Below are 22,029 nucleotides of genomic sequence, written 5' to 3' on the forward strand. Positions count from 1 at the left end.
AAATATTTTATATGAATTTTACTATGAATCATAACTATTTGTCATATAAAGTATTATAAATTTATATGCATATACATTATTTCATTTTATATGAAATTCCTTCATATAGTGATTACGATTAATCATTTCCTAGACTGCCTTTTATGTTTAATTCTGTTTCTTTGGTATATTCTACATTCTATTAACTGTTATTCTATAATGTGTTTCAGTATAAAGTAGGACACATCTTAACATAGTGAGTTCAGAACCTGGGCTTTGCAGTCAAATAAATGGGCTTGAATGACAATTTGAACTCTTCCATCTGGTTATACAACTTTATAGCTAACCTCCACGCGCCCTGGTTTCTTATCTGTTTAATAAAATGAAACTATGTGTTTCACAGAATTGTTAAGAAAATTGAACAAGAAATCTCTGTGAAGTGCTTGTTACTAAAACATGTTTGAATGCATTAAAGTTGGTAGCTTTTTTTTTTTTTTTTGAGACTGAGTCTTGCTCTGTCACAGTGGCGCGATCTCGGCTCACTGCAACCTCTGCCTCCCAGGTTCAAACGATTCTCCTGCCTCAGCCTTCTGAGTAGCTGGGACTACAGGCACGTGCCACCATGCCCAGCTAATTTTTTGTATTTTTAGTAGAGACGGGGTTTCACTGTATTAGCCAGGATGGCCTCAATCTCCTGACCTCATGATCCACCAGCCTCAGCCGCCCAAAGTGCTGGGATTACAGGCGTGAACCATCTCGCCCAGGTGATAGCATGTTTTTAAAAAGTTTTCTTGATGTTCTTACTTGATTATTCTTTCAGTTAAAGTTGTAAATAAGTTGAAACTCCCCTCTTCCCAAAAATTCTTTTGGGATTTCAGCTTGAAAATCCTATGCGTATAAAATGGAAAAGTAAATGGATTAGGAAGAATTGACGTCTTTATATATTTAGTCTTTGTGTTCAGGCTCAGTTTTACTCTTTTCTTGCTAAGACTATAATTTGATAATGTTTGTTTTACCTTTTAATTTTTTTATTTTTTGGCAGTGAATAGGATCTCCTTTCCTTTTTTACATTGGTTATTGATGGTGTTTAGGAAATCTATTGATTTTTCTGTTTCTTCTGTCTTGTTACTTTGCTCGTAGATTCTGACAGTTTTTGGTTGATTTCTTGGATTTGCTACTACATAATCATATGCTTTACAGGTGTCAATTTTTTCCTTTATTGCTTTCTATTCGTTCCATTTGAAATTTGCTTTATTCTTATTGTATTGCCTTAGAATGTCTAGGACTCCCCACAGTGAGAGTAAACTTTGTTTCATTTGTTATTTTAATGGTGCTGTAGAATCTCGAAATGACAAGTTCAAGTTTGGTTTAATATATTTTCCTTCTCTGTTATGGGGCTTTAGATGTCATCTGTCAGGGTAGGAACAGTTAGTTTTTGTTGTTACAGAAATAATATGTGTTGGAAGAAGTTTATATATATTTGTTCTTTTAAAAATTGTGATGGTTTTAGTTTGTTCCTGCTGCTATAACAAAATACCTTAAACGGAGTAATTTATAAACAACCTAAATTTATTTATTTATTTTTATTATACTTTAAGTTTTGGGATACATGTGCAGAATGTGCATGTTTGTTACGTAGGTATACACCTACCAAGGTGGTTTGCAGCACCCATCAACCCGTCATCTGCATTAGGTATTTCTCCTGATGCTATCTATCCCTCCCCTGGTCTCCCACCCACACATAGGCCCCGGTGTATGATGTTCCCCTCCCTGTGTCCGTGTGTTCTCATTGTTCAGCTCCCACTTATGAGTGAGAACATAACAACATAAATTTATTACTCACAGTTATGGAGGCTGAAAGTCTAAGATCAAGGCTCTGGCAGATTTGGTGTCTGGTGAGGGCTTGGTTTCTACCTCTAAGATGATGCCTTGAGCACTGCTTCCTCTGGAGGTGACCAGTAATGTCTTCACATGGCAGAAGGGATTGAAGGGACTAGCTAGCTAGTTTTATTATCAAGCCCTTTGATAATATAACTAATCCATTCATGAGGGCTGACCGCTCATGACTTAATCACCTCCTAAAGGCCCCGCCTGTTAATTGAGTCTTACATTTGGAATAATCTTCAGATCTACCTCTTTGTCAAAAAGTAAGATTCCTAACATTTAACCTTGGATAATTAATAACTAAATGATACTGGAGTTTAATGCATCTTCAAGTTAATATATGTGGTATGATAGCAGGAATACCAAGGTTATTTTATTTTAAAGTGAATTTATTTCATTATTTGTTTGTTTGTTTGTTTGTTTAGGTAGAGTTTTGCTCTTATTGCCCAGGCTGGAGTGCAGTGGTGCGATCTCAACTCACTGCAACCTCCGCCTCCCGGGTACAAGTGATTCTCCTGCCTCAGCCTCCCGAGTAGCTGGGATTACAGATGCCCGCCACCACAACCAGCTAATTTTTGTATTTTTAGTAGAGACAGGGTTTCACCATGTTGGCCAGGCTGGTCTTGAACTCCTGACTTCAGGTGATCTGCCAGCCTCGGCCTCCCAAAGTGCTAGGATTACAGGCGTGAGCTGCCACGCCTGGCCCGTAAAGTGGATTTTATACTTTTATATCTTGGTTATTAATATGGGCAGAGGTACCAACATTTTAGAACCATAATTAATGAAAAAATAAATCACTGTACTAAAATAATATAGGAAAGTTCTGTTAATTTGGAGTTAAATTGTTTTAATGTAAAAAATTTGCCTGGTATTTCATATTTATCTTCAGAATATATGATTTTGAAATAATTGTGTCTTACATGTATTACAGGTCACCATATCATCAGCCAACCTCATACAGGCCACGCTTATTGCTATCTGGAGAACGGGGCTCAGGTCAAACTTCTCACCTTGCTCCAGCACTTTTGCACACTCTAGAAAGATTCTCTGTGCATAGACTAGATCTCCCAGCACTTTATTCAGTTAGTGCCAAAACACCTGAGGAATCATGTGCACAGGTAGGTTTGTATCACATCTCAGAGCACTTCTGACTTTCTTATTGCTTCTAGTTTGGTAATATTTCTAGTGTGTAGTGTTTACAGATAAGATTTTTCAGAGTATGATATGAATATTAACTTTTTGTTGGTTATTCATTGGCATTCTAGTATTAGTGTAAAGGATCCTTTTGATGCATACAGTGTTTTAAGTGAGCTCATTGTCTTTCTCATGATCTTTCTTACTGAAATTTTAATACCCTGTTTCATTATGCATTGTATGTAGAAAGGGAGTTTATTTTGCCTTTTTCTGACCCTCTGTTCAAAGCTGTGGTCTCAGAGCAGTTTCAGACTTGTGTCTTTTCTTAGAGCCTTATCATAGAAGGGGAAATGATATCCAATTTGAGATACCAGGATTTAATATTCATATTAGAATAGTGATAGCAGTTCAAAAGTTATAGATATTTGTGTTGATAGTTGTGTGTTTGATATTTGACTTTCAATTATTTTGTATTTACTGGTTTGTGAAGCAAAGTTCTAGTGGGGCTGTTTATATTTCTTGAGGTTGTTATATATAACCATGGATATATTATGTCATACTGAAACTAGGGATGAGGGTAATACATTTTTTGAGCCAAGGGACCATATCTAAGCCATTTATGTAACTCTGACAAGGTGTCCAGCTGATAGTGGTCATTAAATGTTTGAATAATAATGTTTCAAATAAATAAATTAGAGAAAGGAATGCCACTTTGTACTTTGCTACTTAGCCTGCTTTTAGAGTTAGATAACTGGAGTAGTAACACTTAAAACATTTTACACAATTTTGTTGTTTTTTTCCCAGTTACGTTTTCCAGATACTTAATACATATACTATAACCGACCATTTCCTACATTGTAGCAAGAAATATGCATTTTTTAAACAATTCATAGTAGTATTGATTTAGTTTCTCTTTTATTCACAGTCTCTGGATATGAACACCCTACCAGCACTTTATCACTTTTAAAGCCCTATTTAAAGGTTTCTTTCCAAAACCCCTCAATTAAATGCTGTCTACCAGTATTTTGCTCCCAGTTGGACACATAAAGATTTTACACATTAGCAGAAACAGTATGAAGGGACTATGAGAAGAAGACTAAAAGTTGCTGGGGGGGACAGTTGAATATATGAAAGATATACCTTATTTGTTTGTTTCCCAACCCAAAGGCCAGAGAAGCTGCTCTCTGCCTTTCATAGTATCATCAGTCTTCTTGGCGGGGGGAGGAAGCCATCTTTATTAAGGAGGCCAGAGCTGGGCTAGTCTCTTGTATTCTTCCCATATCCCTAAAGTAAATATATGTTTGTTTGTTTGTTTTTTGAGACGGAGTCACACTCTGTTGCCCAGCCTGGAGTGCAGTGGCGCCATTTCAGCTCACTGCAACCTCCCCCTCCAGGGTTCAAGCGATTCTCCTGCCTAAGCCTCCCGAGTAGCTCAGACTACAGGCATGTGCCACCATGCCCAGCTAATTTTTTGTATTTTTAATAGAGATGGTGTTTCACCATGTTAGCCAGGATGGCCTCGATCTGCTGACCTCGTGATCCGCCCTTCTTGGCCTTCCAAAGAAGTAAATATATATGTAGAGATTTGGCATTTGGGTCTCAAACCAAGCTTGTAGACTTCAAAATTTGGTTGTCTCAAACTAAAATCTCTACCTTGAGATCTCAGGAGCTTATTTGGTAAACCAAAAGCCAAGAATTTTGTTTGTTATCTTCAGTCTTCTGATTGACTCTTTTGAGGCAGGAGGGTTGGAATGTTCTACATAGATAAATTTCAAATGTATTTGGGCAGTTAAAAACCTGTTGAGCATTCAACTCCATATGTGAATGTACTTCTAGTGTGTGTATGTGTGTGCATGTGTGTGTACACACTACTATTAATCTTTATATTAAGAAATAGCAAAGTTTAGATGGTTTCTCTGCTTTAGATATCAATTAAATGTCAATATTCTCATCACCTCTTACTCTCAGCTCCCATGATCTGATCATTGCTGCAGATCTCTGCATTGGGAGTGAACCACTATATAGGAACAAGAAAGTCTGGGGATTTGGGATGGGCATATCTCAGTGAATACTTCACAGTGCCATCTTCATAGAGAGGGCCATGCCTGGCTAGAATACTTAACGGTGTTTTCATACTAATGATAATGTTGTGTTAATATGTGGAGCTTTAGAGGAAGAAGCACACCTTGTTTATAATTACTGTGTTAAACTTACTTAATTCAGAGTGTAGACTCAAGTCAAATTATGCAGACTAAAATCTCAGTTGTGGTTGTGACCTTGGGCAAGTAGCTTAACACTCTGAGCCTTAATTTTGTCATCTGTGAAACAGAGATGACACCATGAGGTTATCAAATAGGCCTGACATATAGTCCTCAATGAAAGTTAGTTATATTCATGCTTATTACTACTACCGTTGCTGCCACTGCTACTGCTTACAACTAATGAATGGTAAGGCTTTAAATTCAAAGACTGTGAGGTTTTTTTCCTAAATTAATGTATAAATTAAGTATAGTTCCAATTATAATCTCCTCAAGACTTAGGGAGAGAAGTTAAAAAAAAGAGTTCTGTGTTTCTTCTAGAAAATAAATATGAGACTAGCAAGGAGAATTCTAGAGGAAAAAGTGTCATTAGGGGGCCCTACCAAAATTTTAAGGGTGTAATAGAGTTACAGTAATAAAGAATGTGTGCCTGTGCAAGAATAGACAAAAGTATTAGAACAGAAGAGACAATTCATGCTTAGACTTTTGTAGAAGTAGAATTTGGTGGTGATGAGCACAATGGCGATGACGTTTCATATCAGTAGATGGAAGAAATGGATTATTTGCCAAATGGTCTTGGGAAACTAGCAAGTTCCTCCAATAGGGGAAAAAGCAAAACAAAATAAAACTAGGATTTCCTACCTTTTTCTATAGCCCAAAATGAACTCTACATGGTCAGTGGAACTATAAAAGTACTGGAAAAATTCACAAGGTCAGTGTATTTATTATCTTATGTGTGAAAGTAATTTCTAAGCAATGCACAAAAGCTAGAAAACATAAAGATATGAAGGAATTTGATTATATAAAATTTTAAATTACACATGACAAAAAGCATTCCTTAAATTAAATTAATAGATATAGTCTGGGAAAAAGTATATTTGTAGCAGATATGTTGAGAACAGGTTTCCTAACTATGGACAAATGCCTTAAAATCAGTGAGAAGAAAGAATAGCAATCTAATATAAAAATTGGCAAAGTAGAAACATGATATTTATGGGGGAAAAGAAAAAGCAGCCAATAACAGATGTGAAAAGATTCTAAGCTTCACTTAAGTGAAAATAAAGTATCAGATTTGTGTTTTTTTTTTTTTTTTAAAGCTTGATAATGCCCTGTTGGAGATGTGGAATGCTCATACTTACTTAGTGGAAATGTAAATTTATTTGATATTTTTGGAGTGTAATCTGGCACCGTCTTTTAAAATTTCAAGTACCACATTGGTGTAGTGTGAGAAAAGAAAATAACATTTCAAGTACATATACCCTTTGACCCAGAAATTCTATGTTTAGGAATTTTTCCTAAAGATATGTTAGCTACAAGTATTCAATGCTAAATGGACAAGTATATTTATCACTGTGTCATGTGTAATTGCCACACAAAACACAAAGGCAAACAAACTGAATATCCCTTCACGTGGGACCAGCTAAAATTAGTTATGGTGTATCTTGACATCCGAAGGAATACTGTCTAGCCATTAACACGAATGAGGTAGATTTACATGGGCTGAAACGGAAAAATGAAGATGACATTAGTGAAAAAGCAAGTATCCCCAAAACTTAATATGGTTGCTTTGACTTGGGTAGAAGGAATCTGGAAGGTTGGAAAATGTGTGAACTTTGCCTTTTTAGTTTATGCTATACTGTTTGGAAAATTCTCTTTTTTGAAGTTTTTATTTGACTATATCGAGCAAACTAAAGATGAAAAAAATCACTTTAAAAGAGAAATATTTTCTTTTCTTTCTTTCTTTTTTTTTTTGGAGACAGGGTTTTGTTCTTGTTGTCTGAGCTGGAGTACAATGGCGTGATCTCGGCTCACTGCAACCTCCGCCTTCCAGGTTCAAGTGATTCTCCTGCCTAAGCCTCCCGAGTAGGTGGGATTATAGGCACCCGCCACCATGCCCAGCTAATTTTTGTATTTTTAGTACAGACGGGGTTTCACCGTGTTGGTCAGGCTGGTCTTGAATTCCTGACCTCAGGTGATCTACCTGCCTCTGCCTCCCGAAGTGCTGGTTGTAGTCTAGGCGTGAGCCGCTGCGCCCGGCCAAGAGAAATAGTTTCAAAGTGAGAAAGATTTTTTTATTTTTGTTTATAGTTGTTCCTTATGGCTAATTTGTATATATATTCACAAACATTACTGGTTTAATGTTATTTAAGTAAAGGTAAGGAAACACTTAGGAAGCGTTGTAGTGAACTATGTATTGATGTTACAGGGTTTTTTTTTTTTCTTTTCTTTTCTTTTTTTTTTTCTGATTTTTTCATGGCATCTTTCGGAATCCTGCTTGGCCAACTTTGAATTCTACATCCTCTGGTCTCTTGTACACTTCTTGTCTTTTACTACTGTTTTGTTTTGGTGGGAAGGAGAGAGGTGTCACTTGATTGTGAAAAACAACAAAAACTCACTATCATTTTGGTTGTATTTCACTTTCTCTAGTACATTAAGGCATCTCATCTTCTCAGTGTGTACCTAAGAGCTTCTGGGTTAGAAGTCGAGCTTACTCTAGAGTGACTCCTCCTGGATAGTCAGTCTGCCAGGACCTGAGCCATGAAGTGCAGTCTTGATAGCAGACACCCGCACTCTATCTGCAACACTGGCCAGAGACCGGATGTCTTGGCTAATCTGTGATTATATGTGTCTTAAGTGCATATTTAAAATTATTTTACATTCATAAATATAACACTGTCTTTGCTAACAAATTCTGCAAAAAGAAGTTGTTATATAATGTAAGAGGGATTTTAAAATAATTGGTAGAGGTTGGCAAACCAGGTTATAAGTGGGTACAAAAGCTATAGGGAAGAGAGTGCATGAGTCAGGTGGTAAAACACTGGAAAGATTGAAAAAGATTACCTTTTCTTCTGTTCTGTATTCCTTTTCATTTCTTCCTTTTTGCTTCACCTTTCTTGGGAGCTAGTCCTCCTGTACTCAGAGTTCTCTCTCTAAATCGATGTGTAATATAAGAGTTTAGTCTGGTAAGTTATTCTTGCATATTTTCTCTTTTCCCCAGGCTCTAAAATACCTAATATCAATTAAATTTGGTATTTAGTAGTGTAACATGAACATGAAAGGCAGTCTTAAAGGGAATCTTAAATCACTTTTAAAGGGCTGTATGTATTATATGTGGTAAGGTGGGAGACCCCTACTTGATATTTTTTATATTGTGGGGATCATGTTTCATTTTATGTCTGTCCTTGAAAACATACATGCACAGGAATATACATGATAGAACTTTCTTTTCTCCTTCTGACGGACTCAGCTATTGATTAATATCATCAACTGGAGTAAAAAATGGCAGAGTTAGTATCTACTATATTAAAAAGCAATGTTTTTCATATTGTTTCTTAAGATGTAGTGTGCATAAGAATCACCTGAGTATACTTATACAAATTTCTGATTTTCTGGCTCCACGCCCATAGATTGTGATTCACTCAATTTGGAATGAGTCCCAGGAATCTGTACTTTGTAAAAATGCATCTCAGATATTACTATTCTAGGTTTTCAGTAGCTCTCACTTTGAGCTATAGTACTTTAGCTGGTCACTAGGCATTAGTCCAACATTTATTACTGAAACAGATGCGCACGCATGCGCATGTGTGTACACACATATGTTACTGAGCATTTCACAGTCTTCCAAGGGCTTTGGAAGGAGAATGAGAACCCTTGGTATAGCCTGGAAGATTTATGGTTGCCCCCTTAAGTTCACAAGTAATTATTGAGTCCTACAGCAAGGCGGGAGATGTTAATATTGGTAGTAAAAGACCTTTGGCATTAACACTCTTAAAAAACAAAACAAAACTATGATTCTCCTTTTCTGACATCCTCAAATATAATTTTTTGCCTCCTGTATATTTCTATTGTTGGTTTGGAAAAAAGGGACTGATAAGTGTGCTGTATTTTATCTTTTTAATTATTAGACAGGTTTGATTCAATTAATGCATTTATATATGGTCTGAAAAGCTTTGGAGTTTAGGCACTATGTGGTGTTGGGAATAATTTCAAAAGGTGAATAAGGTCTTTTCTTGGTGAAAATTTAAATGCATTTATTTCCCCAGAGAGAAATTGTTATCTAGAATTTCCCAGGGGAAATTCTTTTTGGTTGAATAGCATGAAGGTATTAATGTACTTACCTGTGTGTATACTTTGGTTGCTCTTGTGTTTGTGCTTATAGATTTCTGGATTTCTCTGTAGGAGTCTGTGTATACTTTGGATGCTTTTGTGTTTGCTCACATGGATATCTGAGTTTTTCCATAGCAACACTTAAAAAATAATTTTTTTTTTGAGTTGTAGACAAGTTAAATTATCCTGACCTGAAGTGTATCATACTTACTGAAATTCTTGAAGTCCTTAGGGAATGAAAATATTAGAAAAAGAAGAAGAATTTAAGTGATTTAATTTTCATAAAATGCTAATTTGTGTTACTACCATAGTTCAGTAACTAGTACAGATGTGTTTTATAACAGGCTTATTTTGTGTGCATGTAAAGAAATTTGTACCTTATTTATTGAATCCTGAATCTTTAGAATCCAGACATGCTTTCTTTTCACAAGAGATTCCCAATAAATCTTAGATAAAGGGAATATAAATAGATAAAGGAATAAAAATGAAATAAAGCCACCAGCAATGCACAGATATTATTTATTTTAATCATTTCTGATAGCATGGCACAAAGAATTAAACTTATTTATTAGTGCCTTTTAATTTTTATAAACATTGAGGATGTTGTAGCTCCCAACATTTTTCTTTTACCTGTGTTTTATAATTTTAATATATTTATAATACTGTTAAGTGACTGAGACAAGTTCTGGAAGTTTCTTGATGACAACAGTTGTTTCTTTTCTATATTGCCCTCTTTAGGCAGGTAAAAGTGATACTGGCTTTGAGCCTTCTGCTTCATTCACATTTGGGTTTAAAAATTGTATAGTTTCCACTTTCTAAAGGAAATGGCTTGTTGTGGGACTACAAATTCTTAACTTAAAAATACACTAAATTTTCATGGATGGAACATTTTAATTTGATGGCTAAAATGCTGACTTCAAAGTTTAGCTTTTGAGATGATTAGAACTCTTGTAACTATAAGTGCAGTTTATATCATGACTGCTTCCTTGGATGGCTACTTCTAACTTCAGTGACCTGATTTTTGCCTTTAGTATCTTTAATATTTAGAGGAAGTAGTTTGTGATTTTTTTTAAATAAAGAAAGTTTTAAAAAAAATTGTTATCTAAGGACCTTATGATGTCTGTGGCAAGAAGGAGGTCAGAAGGAAATGGAGTATAATGTAATAAAGAATCAAAATGAACAGTTCACATATGCTGGTATTTGTTCATTTTACTTGTGCAAGAGTGCTGGTCATGTCAGAGGTATTTTGAAACGGTTGGTTCAGTAATTTGGCCTACTGTCTTTTTTTTTTTCTATAACAGTTTTTCTGTTTTCTACTACACCTTGCACATCCACCAATCCAAGACACCCTGTAGGTGAGTATTTTTCTAGTTCTCAAATGGCATCACTTGTTCCCAAGCCAGTTGCCGCTTCATTGAAACTAGGCTATATTTTTCTATTCTGAATTATCTGGTATTTGATTTCACAGAGTGTATTTTACTCCACACTTTAAAAGTTACCAGCAAACTGCTCAAGAGCTGTTTTTATATTACAGAAAAAAATCATACTAGGATTAAACTTTTTTTTTTTTCCTATTGCTTATATGCTAAGAATTTTTAAATGCTATTCTCAAACTCTGTTCTTTTTGAATTTTTATTACAAAATGGGAATTAGAACAGACTGGTTATAAATCTAAAGAAAATATAAAAGTTTATTTTAATATTCTGAGATGACATAGAATAAGGAATTAAAAAGAAAGCTTGTTTTAATAGTGCTTTTTAGTATTTCTAGAAATTAAGGATGGTTTTCCTCTAAAGGCTTAGGAGAAAAATTTCAAAAATATTTCATAGATGTTGGTATTTCATGTAGTTAGGTTAATTCTCAATTCATGTAATTATACACTCATAGATCAGAAAGGCGAAGCCTTTTTATTTTTCCATGTTCATCTTAGACTTGCCTGATTTTTTTTCCCCAATAAGTTTTCAAATATAGTTTAAAATTTTTTTTAATCAAGAAGGACATTTTCTTAAAGGCTTTGGAAGTAAAAAGCCTCCAGTTTTTTTTTATTGGACCAGTAGGATGTCACGTTCCATTTGTTGATTTTGAGAAGATGAGATGAAAATAAGAAATTTTTTGGAAATGTGGAAAAATTTCTGGATTTTTAAATGGGGTCAATACGATATCATGTTCAGTTTGAGTTCAATATCATGTTAATTTTGAGACAATTGGAGGAAAAAAAGAAATAGAAAAAAAACAAACCACCTCTTAGAACTGGTGATGATTGTATGTAGTTCACCCTTGCAAATACAGTTAAGATACTTGTAGTTAACTTCTGACTCTGTCAAATTATTATCACTTAACCTTCTGTTGCTTTGCTCATCCTCTGTGATATTTTTTAATGGCTAGATGTTCTCAGCACATGTTCCTGGAAAATCTAATCTAGAAGTACTAAAATCAAAGGCAAAATTTCATTTTTTTAAAGGCATGTTTTCCTGTCTTCTCTCATACCCTGGGCATGTATGTGGTAGCTTGCATGGCCGAATTAAGTGATTGGCTTTGTGAGGTTTCTTAGTAACCTATAGTTGGTTAGTCTTTCATATGATCACCTTTCTTTCTTTGCTGACTGTCTCTTGTTTTACCAGCACAGAGTGGGGAACTGTAAAGTGACAAAAGGAGGTGGTCACTGTCTTCCATGTAACCATGCCTGATTTGGGTGGCATGTAATTTTTTTTTTTTAATAAATGCCTCAGTTGCCTTTGTGCTTCTGCATGGTTCTTTCCTTTTGCCAATATTTATGCTTGTTTTTCTCTTATGAATTTTCTACAAGAACTTTGGAAAAAAAAAAATCCTTGGATTTCCAAGATCCAGGATAGGAGGGTACGTGTTTGCAGAAAAGGTCAAAATTTGAGAGTCCTGAAGGAGTTGTACTGTACAACTGTTCTGGATTGGTGGATATGCAAATATTAAGGAAGGGAAGGAGCAAATATTACTTTTGATGTGAGTGATCATAACATCTACATTTTTTCCAATTACTATTTGAGCCTCTTTCAATTGGTTTATTATTCAGTTGGCAGTATCTTTTATTTTACACAGAAGGTTGAAAGCTGTATAAAATACACTATTTAAGAAATGTATGTAAGTGGTAAGCTTACTCATTAAAGAAAAATAATACTTTTGATTCTTACGATAGTTTCCAGTAATCCCAATCATTTTAAATATTAAATTCTTTTTTTTTTTTTTTTTTTTTTTTTTGAGATGGAGTTTCACTGTCTCCCAGGCTAGAGTGCAGTGGTGCAATCTCGGCTCACTGCGACCTCCGCCTCCCGGGTTCAAGCGATTCTCCTGCTTCAGCCTCCTGAGTAGCTGGGACTACAGGCGTGCGCCACCACACCTGGCTACTTTTTGGATTTTTAGTAGAGATGGAATTTCACCATGTTGGACAGGCTGGTCTTGAACTCCTGACCTCAAGTGATCTGCCTGTCTCGGCCTCCCAAAGTGCTGGGATTACAGGTGTGAGCCACTGCGCCCAGCTTAATTCTTATTTCTGTATCTTGTATATTACATAGGCTAATTGAAATGTGTTAAAAATAAGAGAAAATAAGTAGAGCATTTTAGGAATAGAATTCTCAAAATGGAAGAAAGATTTTTATAGTTCAACTTGTTAAAGATAATGAGAAATGTCCTATTAACATGTCAGAATTTGTTGGTGTGATATTAAACTGTCGACTTAATAAGTAAGGGGCATTAATTCAGCTTGGCAGCTTACTAATAGCCAACCTGGTCCCTATTGGTGTGTGTTGGTACAGCGTGATTGAAACTATGGTTAAGACTCTTTTTAACACCTGAGGAAAACTTGATTTTGTATTTTCTAACAATGGAAGTGTCTCAGAGCTCTTTGCTAATCATTTGCTCTTTAGGTAAGTTAGAGTATTTTGTGACTATTTTATAAAATATTGAACTAAGATAATGGGAGGAGGTGAATGACTGGTTCAGCAGGTAGTTCATTAATTTTAAGCTCTAGCATGGTACATCTTGGTTAAAATGATTAATTTATATATTGTATGATTTTAGTCAAGGTGCTCAAAAATGTAAGCTGTGTTGTTATTCTTTGTGTAAAGTTTATGGATATCACGAGTGCCATAGGTGTATATTTATCTATTTATTTGCAGCATATTTTACAGTGGTGTTTTGCTTTATTATCTTTACATGCTAGATAAGTGGAGCAATTTGATACCTTCCACTGTTAATATATACTGAATAAGAATAATTAAAGGGCAAAACATAACTTTTTTTTGGTGGAGCAAGAGTAGACTGAAGCTGTGTAAGGCTTGTGTATCATTTCTTGAATTTAAATTTCGAGGCTGAAACTAATGACTGTAATAGGCCTGACATATTTCATATATTTGGAGATTACTGGGTAGACTTTAGAATAATCAATTTGAGTTGTTTAATGCTGGTTGTTTTCCTTAATCAGATTTTTGTTTTCCTTAATCAGATTTTTCGTGAAGCTCGAAGAACAGTACCTAGTATTGTTTACATGCCTCACATTGGGGATTGGTGGGAAGCTGTCAGTGAAACTGTGAGAGCAACTTTTCTGACATTGCTACAAGATATACCATCATTTTCACCTATATTTTTATTGTCTACCTCTGAAACCATGTACAGTGAACTGCCTGAAGAGGTAAGTACTGATTAAGTATTTATCTTTCCTTATTGTTCTAAAATAGTTGACCCTGTAAATTGGATACCTTTTAATTATTATAAAATCAATACTGTCAGGGTTTATATCCTGGGTGTAACTGCCTATTAGCTGTGTGATGTAGGTAAATTATTTATTGTTTTAAGTTTTAGTTTCTTTTTGGGTATAGTGGTATTCCACAGTGTTGTTACAAAGATTGAGATAATTTATGCTTAGAATGGAACCTGACATGTATATATACAGATTCAGCATCTCTAATTAAAAAATTCAAAACCTGAAACTTCTTTGAGTACTGACATGAAGCCACAAACGGAAAATTTGACACCTGACCTCACTTGATGGGTTGCAGTCAAAACTTTGTTTCATGCACAAAATTATTAAAAACGTATAAAATTACCTTCAGGTTATGTGTGTAAGATTTTTATGAAACTTAAATGAATTTTGTTTAGACTTGGGTCCCATCCCCAAGATAATCTCATTATATATGTGCATATATTTTAAAATCTGAAAATGTTTGAAATCTGAAACACATCTAGTCTCAAGCATTTTGGAAAAGGGTTACTCAGCTTTCTAAGACAACTGTGGCTATATCACTATCAGTTATATCCTTCTTATCCTTATCATCTGTGAGGTCATTTGATGAGATTTGACCTTTCAGCTCTTTCATTGATAGCATCATGTTAACTTGAATGTTATTTCTAATATGCGTATTTTTCAAATCAGAAATCTAACTTCAAGTTCATATCTAAGGTAAAATCACAGTTGATTCAGAAAAAATTAGTAGATCATCTTACTTGAGTGGTGTTTTAATACCCCGAGCTTATGAGATCTTGAAGTACTCTCCTTTAGAAATGCTTAGAAATGTTTTTCCCAGGAGACAAAGTAGGAATGATGTTTATATAAAAGATTTACATGTTTGAAATGCTATAATATAAATCTTGATTATGTAGAATTTTATGATTACAGTGTTTGTTTACTGAGTTCTTTTATGTTTTAGCTTTCATTATCTTGCTAAAATAGATTTATATAATTTACTGCTTTTTGTAAGGAAAATATATTAAATGTAGAGTAATTCATTTTTGATTATTCAGTATCTGATAGTATATGAAGACCACTAATCAAAATGTTTATCATAGAGTCCAATAAAGTTTAATAGAATGCTGTATGTAGCAAGAGTTAGAAAAACCAGGGTATTGACTTACTAGTCTTTTGATCTTAGATAAGTACTTGAACCTATAATTGCTTCATTTTCATCTGTAACATGTGGATAATAACAGACAGGGTCATTGGTGTGAGACAGTATATGTGAATTTCTTTTGAAATTATGGAGCTATTAAATGTTTGGTATTAGTATTATAAAATAGCAATGCAGCTGAAGTTGATTTAGAAGAATGGCCTGAACCTGGATATAACCTAGGAGCCACTTTACAAGTTAGATCCTGTTTCTCAGTTTTATTATAATTTTATAAAAAGAAAGAGAAGAGTTAAAATGTGGGATAAATAAGGATTCTAGGTGGGAATATATAGGGAATATTCCCTGAAACTTTCCCTCTATATTGTTTGAAAAATTTCTAAATAAATGTTTTATGAGCCTGACTTCTTGATAAGCAGTTTTTATGTTGCCTACTTCTGTTGCCCATATGCATGTGTAATTTTACTGTTGGTTTAGTATTTTAAAGCTAACATTATATAATATACATTTTCAATGTTATACTGTTGTCATAACTTTTAATGGATTCAGAAAGCCTACTGACTAGTAAACTTTTTCAGTATTTATTTACCAATACCCTTAATTACTATCTAAAATATTAGAAATTTGCCAGCATTGAATTCTGAAATTTCAGCTCCTTTCCCTCTCGCTTTTGTCTTTATAAGTAGTTATTAAAGCTCTCATGGATATCATATTTGTGGGCTGAAGATTATGGGAATTCTCTTTTGATTATATAACATGCTTTATACTAATAGCTTGTAGGAAATTCTCCTCTGTTCCCAAGTCTTACATTTTATTTTATTTGTTTACTTATTTTTGTAGAGACGAAGTCTCATTATGTTGCCCAGGCTGGTCTTGACTCCTGGTCTCAAGCGATCCTCCTGCCTCAGCCTCCCAAAATTCTGGGATTATAGGTGTGAGCCACCATGTCCAGCTAAGCCTTTCATTTTAATTTCAAGTCTACCATTAGAATGCTTGCTTTCTTTTTTCTTTTTTCTTTTTTTTGAGACGGAGTCTCACTCAGCCGTCCAGGCTGGAGTGCAGTGGCATGATCTTGGCTCACTGCAACCACTGTCTCCCAGGTTCAAGCGCTTCTCCCGTCTCAGCCTCCCGAGTAGCTGGGATTACAGACACCTGCCATCATACCCAGCTAATTTTTGTATTTTAGTAGAGACGGGGTTTCACCACGTTGGCCAGACTGAAAACTCCTGACCTCAGATGGTCTTGAACTCCTGACCTCAGGTGATCTGCCCATCTCGGCCTCCCAAAGTACTAGGATTACAGGCGTGAGCCACTGCACCTAGCCTGCTTGCTTTCTTTAGGTCACAAGCTAAGATAGTAGTGTCTATTATTTAGCACATATTAATAAATATTTGGTGAATGAATGAGCAGCACAGAGAGTTGTAGACCAAGTAGCTGTAGGTTAGCAAGTTGCCAGATCTATGGAAGAAATGAAGTAGATAGTGGGCAGTACAAAACCAATTCTCGGAGAAAAAAGTAGCCTATTACCACAGTTGTGCTACTGTACTCCAGCCTGGGCAGCAGAGTGAGGCCCTGTCTCAAAAAACAAAAGAAAATTTAATGTCATGAAAATGTGTTTAAATGTATTGTTTTAAAAAATGCAGGTAATAAATCAATATGTATGGTATTATTCTAGTTTATAAATATACAACTGGGAGGATATACATAGAAATGTTAATGGTAATTATCTGTGGATGTAAAGGTTATAATCATTTTAGTTTTTTATTGTCTTATTTTCTATATCTTCCATAATAAATACCATTATAATCAGAAAATAAACCCCATTATTCACAGATGAAGGAGAAAGGAAGTTTCCCTACCTTATTTTTAAAATAGAAGAAAACCCCAAAATAATTAGTCCTTCCATGATTCGTGTCTTATTAGTGGGACAAAATGACAAGTTCATCTTTTAGAACCTCTTTGACATTCTCTTGCGTCTCTTTGTATATATCTGTCTCTCGTAGTTCAATAGTCCCCACAATGAGTTTGTACTCAGTGCGTTAGTATACTGGGAAAAACATTAGCATTTCTGTTCATTTTTATTTTTCGTATTAAATATTTCATGTGTATATGGTTTGTAATAAATAATACTATAAACCATATACACAAAAAATATACCATACTCTTAAATATACTGTTTTGCTAATAGTATATTTAATAATAGTATAGCAAAATAGTATATTTAATAGTACAGTATATTTCATGTGTATATGGTTTATAATATTTCCGAATAGTATATTAGCAAAATAGTATATTTAAATAAATATGCATATAGTGATGGGAATATTTTCAGATTTTTTACTGATGAGGTGTTTGATCAAAAAAGTTCAGAAATCATTGCACCAGACCAGCTGCTATCAAAGTGTGGTCCAAGGACCCCTGAGGAGTCCCCAAGACTTTTGCAGGGGATTATCAAGTTTCATTTCCAACTACATATCTGCTGAGTCTGGGTTTTCATCACATACTTCAGTCAAACAACATATTGTAACAGATTGAATACAGAAGCAGAAATGAGAATCCAGTGGTCTTCCATTAAGCCAGACACAAAAGAGAATTGAAAACATTTAAAGCAGTGCTGGCTGGGTGTGGTGGCTCATGCCTGTAATCCCATCACTTTGAAAGGCTGAGGTAAGCGGATCACTTGGGCCTAGGAGTACAAGACCAGCCTAGGCAACATGGCGAAACACCCATCTCTACAAAAAATACAAAGATCAGTTAGGTATGGTGGCGCGTGCCTGTAGTCCCAGGTATTCAGGAAGCTGAGGTGGGAGGATCGCTTAAGCCTGGGAGGTGGAGGATGCAGTGAGCCAAGATCGCACCACTGCACTCCAGCCTGGGTGACAGAGTGAGACTCTGTCTCAAAAAAGTAAGATAAAACAGTGCCACTTTTCTCACTAAAATTTGTTTTATATTTTATGTGTTTTATGTTCTCTCTATATTTTGGAAAAACATATTTTTCAAAATAATGTATGTTTTATTCTTTTAATGTTAATATGTAATGGGTTTATTTAAAATATGTAAATATTGATGCATATAGCTCACATACATAAAAGCTTTTTTGGGGTCCTGAGACCAAAACTTTGTGAACCTCTGTTCTCTAGACCACTAGCTCTTTCAGGTGTTACTAGCCATCACTTCTCCCATTCCTAGCACAGTGCTAACACATGGGAATTACTCAGTAAAAGTATGCTGCATGAAAAAAGGAACGAACAGTTGAATCATCACATAGAATTCACGTAACCCTTGCCCAGCCTCACTCCCTTTCTGCAAAATTCTTTTTCTTTTAAAATATTTTTTCTTTAAATTTTTGCCCACTTGAGAACCATGCAGAATTGTAGTGTAAGTAAATTTACTTTTATAAACCCTTTCTGAAGATACTTAGAGAATCTTAGTTGAGATATACGGGAATTGCAAGATATTTGTGGAGAATTAGAGAAGAGAGCTAATTTAAGGTTGAGCACAGAAAAAAGACTCTTAAGGGAGGAAGCAGATAAAGTAGAGGTATTTGTAGGAAGGATTATAAACCTTGGCCAGAATTGTACTTCTATTTCTGAAGACATTCACAGTATCTGCTTTGTTATTAAATTATGATGAACAAGTTTCAGGTTATATAATTCAGTATATTGGAAATTAATTTTATTTAAAGAAATATTCCTCAACTCTGCTGATGAAAATAAGATTACATATAGCATTTTGTCATCTTGTTTCATGTAGTTGTGTCTCTAGGTTTATGGTAGGACCTGGGAGAGGAAAATCAGTAACTTCAAGTAGAAAAATCAAGTAAGGGCATTGAAAACTCAGATTAGGCTGGGCACGGTGGCTCACGCCTATAATCCCAGCACTTTGGGAGGCCAAGGCAGGCGGATCGCGAGGTCAGGAGATTGAGACCATCCTGGCCAACACTGTGAAACCCCGTCTCTACTACAAATACAAAAATTAGCCAGGCATGGTGGTGGGCCCCTGTAGTCCCAGCTACTCAGAAGGCTGAGGCAGGAGAATGGCGGGAACCCGGGAGGCAGAGCTTGCAGTGAGCCGAAGTCGCGCCACTGCACTCCAGCCTGGGCGACATAGCAAGACTCAGTCTCAAAAGAAAAAAAAAAAAAAGATGGCTATTATTAAAAAAACAGAAATTAACAAATGTTGATGAGGATGTGGAAAAATGAGAACCTTTTTGCATTGCTGGTGGGAATGTAAAATTGTATAGCCACTGTGGAAAACAGTAGGACGTTATCTTAAATATATAATTGCCATATGATCCAGCAAATCAAGTTCTAGGCATTTACTCAAAAGAATCGAAAGCAGGACTTGAACAGGTATTTGTACACCCATGTTCACAACAGCATCATTCACAGTAACCAAAAGGTGGAAACATCCTCAGTGTCCATCGATAGTTGAAAGGATAAACAAAATGTAACATATACCATGGACCATTATTTAGCCTTAAAAAGGAGGAAATTTTGATGCATGTCGCAACATGGATGAAGCTGGAAGACATTAGGCTAAATTAGTCATAGGACAAATTTTGTATAATTCCTTTTATATGAGGTTCCTTAAGAGTATGTGTAAATGGATGATAAGCATATGAAAAGATGCTCATTATCAGTCATTCAGGAATGAAATACCACTGCAACCCACTAAAGTATAGGTTGGGGCAAGAGTTTTTTGCCATTAAAAGCTGCAAAAAAAAAAAAAAAAAAAAAAAAAAAAAATGCTTTTACACCATCCTAATAGCTAGAATCAAAAATACACAATACTAAGTATTGGATAGGATATAGAAGCTGGAGTCCTTATATACTGCTGGTGGGATTGTAAATAGTGCAGCCACTTTCCAAAGTTAAACATAAATTTATGGTTTGACTCAGCAATTCCACTCCTAGTTATCTACACAAAAGAAATGAAAACATACGTTCACAGAAAGACATTTGTATGGGAATGTTTCTAGTTGTTGTACTAATTCTAGTAAAAAGTGGAAACAATCCAAATGTTCCTTAATTGGTGAATGGCTAAACAAAATGTGATGAAATACTATTCAGCAATAAATGGAATGAAATACTAATACATACTACAACTTGGAAAAACCTGAAGTATTAAGTGACAAACGCCAGGCATAAAAGACTATCAGTTGTATGATACGAAATGTCTAGAAGAGGCAATTCACTAATTCACTAGAGACAGAAAGCATTATCAGTGGTTGTTAGGCTGGGACATGGGAGTGGGAGTGGGGATTGACTGCAGATAGGCATGAGGAAACTTTTTGGGGCAATGGAAATGTTCTAAAATGTGCTTGTGATAGCTGCACAACTGTAAAAATTTACTGAACTTTATTGAACTCTTTTTTCAAAAAAAAGTTTAATGATAAATACTGGAAGGTGTGCCTAAGTGCATCTGGGAAATTTAGGGAAGGCATCACACAGAAAGCATCAGCTTGAGTGGTGCATTAAAGAAGGGGTCAGGAATGAGTGAATAGTATGTATCACAACCAGTGTGAACCAATGTGAAAGACAGCATGATTTGTTCTGGGAATTATGGAAGACTTGTCTTTGGTACAGCATGAGGTTTGAGGCTAGGGCTGTCAGAAGATAAGGTTAGGAGTGAACTTAGAGAAGTATAATTTATCCCACTTATAAAATGTTGGATTCAGAGATGTTGGTAGTAACCTGGTAAGAATATCCATGGATTATTGTAGGCCTGTTCTTGGTATGCTTTTGTATTCATAAAGTGTTAACATAGTTTTGAAAGTTATCAGAGAGAATAGTTAAAATGAAATGTTTTGCCATTCTTGAACGAAATCATGGTACGTCTAGGATATTAAGTTCTACTTATTTTTCAAGACCCAATTGATGTAAGTGATTTCTGCTACATCTTACCTAGAGTCTTTTCATCCCTTGCAAGATCTCTTCTCTGTGTTTTGCTACCTCTGTTATAGTACTCCCAGCATAGTATCATAATGCTTTTCTTCTGAGACTCTAAGATCTTTGACAGCGGAGAACAAACACATTTTATTTAGTTTTGTAACTGCAGTGTCTGGCATGATGTTTGACATACAAAACATGTTCAGTAGTAAACTTACTTCCAGAATTTTCAAAGAAAGGCCAGCAAAGCGTAGATTAAAGAGTTGGAGGGAACTGTGCATGAAGGTAGTCTACAAAAGCACTGGCAGAACACAAAGTGAAATTTTATAAACTTAAATGATTTGACTTTAGGTTGAGATAAATAATTCCCCATCCAGTTTTTGAATTCTGATGTTTACCTTTCATTGTTTCTTCTTTTAGAATTTCAGAGCTGGAAAAGGCATTTAGAATTTATATAATCTAATTTTCTTTGTTCACTTTGTTACCTTAAGCCAATTACTTAAATCTTTCTAAGCCCCAGTTTCCTTGTCTGTAAAATGAGGAAATAATACTTACCTCATTGTTATAAAGATTGAATGACATAATATTTATGGAATTTTTAAGGGTTCAGTTCGTAGGCTTAATCCAGTAAGTGGTTAGAAATGACAAATTCAATGAATTATTCAAATTTAGACCACAAACGTGTGGCTAAATGGGCAAGAATATGATGTCTGATTCTAATCCATATTTTCTCAGTGTCATGGTTGGTATATCTTTCCATACTAGTGACCTTCTCCCTTTTTTTATTTGCAGTTTCCAATTTGATTTGGGCTGGGTAACAAAATCACAAGGCAGTATGTGCTTATTAGGCATGCTAAATACCAGGTACTGGGATAGGTGTAGGAAAACAGATGAATAAGAAGTGAT

At 35.1% G+C, this 22,029-nt stretch overlaps 1 protein-coding gene across 5 annotated transcripts in view; it reads left to right on the forward strand.

Annotated features, from left to right (window-relative positions):
• The window catches only part of ATAD2B (ATPase family AAA domain containing 2B), a 229,435-nt gene that overhangs the window by 113,233 nt on the left and 94,173 nt on the right, over positions 1-22,029 (forward strand). For all 5 annotated transcript variants that reach the window (XM_030920718.1, XM_030920716.1, XM_030920717.1 and 2 more), the window contains 2 exons: positions 2,795-2,981; positions 13,837-14,022. In XM_030920718.1, the coding sequence (XP_030776578.1) occupies positions 2,795-2,981; positions 13,837-14,022 (373 nt within the window). The remainder of the gene's footprint in view (positions 1-2,794; positions 2,982-13,836; positions 14,023-22,029) is intronic.

This window comes from Rhinopithecus roxellana, chromosome 17 (assembly GCF_007565055.1).
Source record: "Rhinopithecus roxellana isolate Shanxi Qingling chromosome 17, ASM756505v1, whole genome shotgun sequence".
Classification (NCBI taxonomy): domain Eukaryota; kingdom Metazoa; phylum Chordata; class Mammalia; order Primates; family Cercopithecidae; genus Rhinopithecus; species Rhinopithecus roxellana.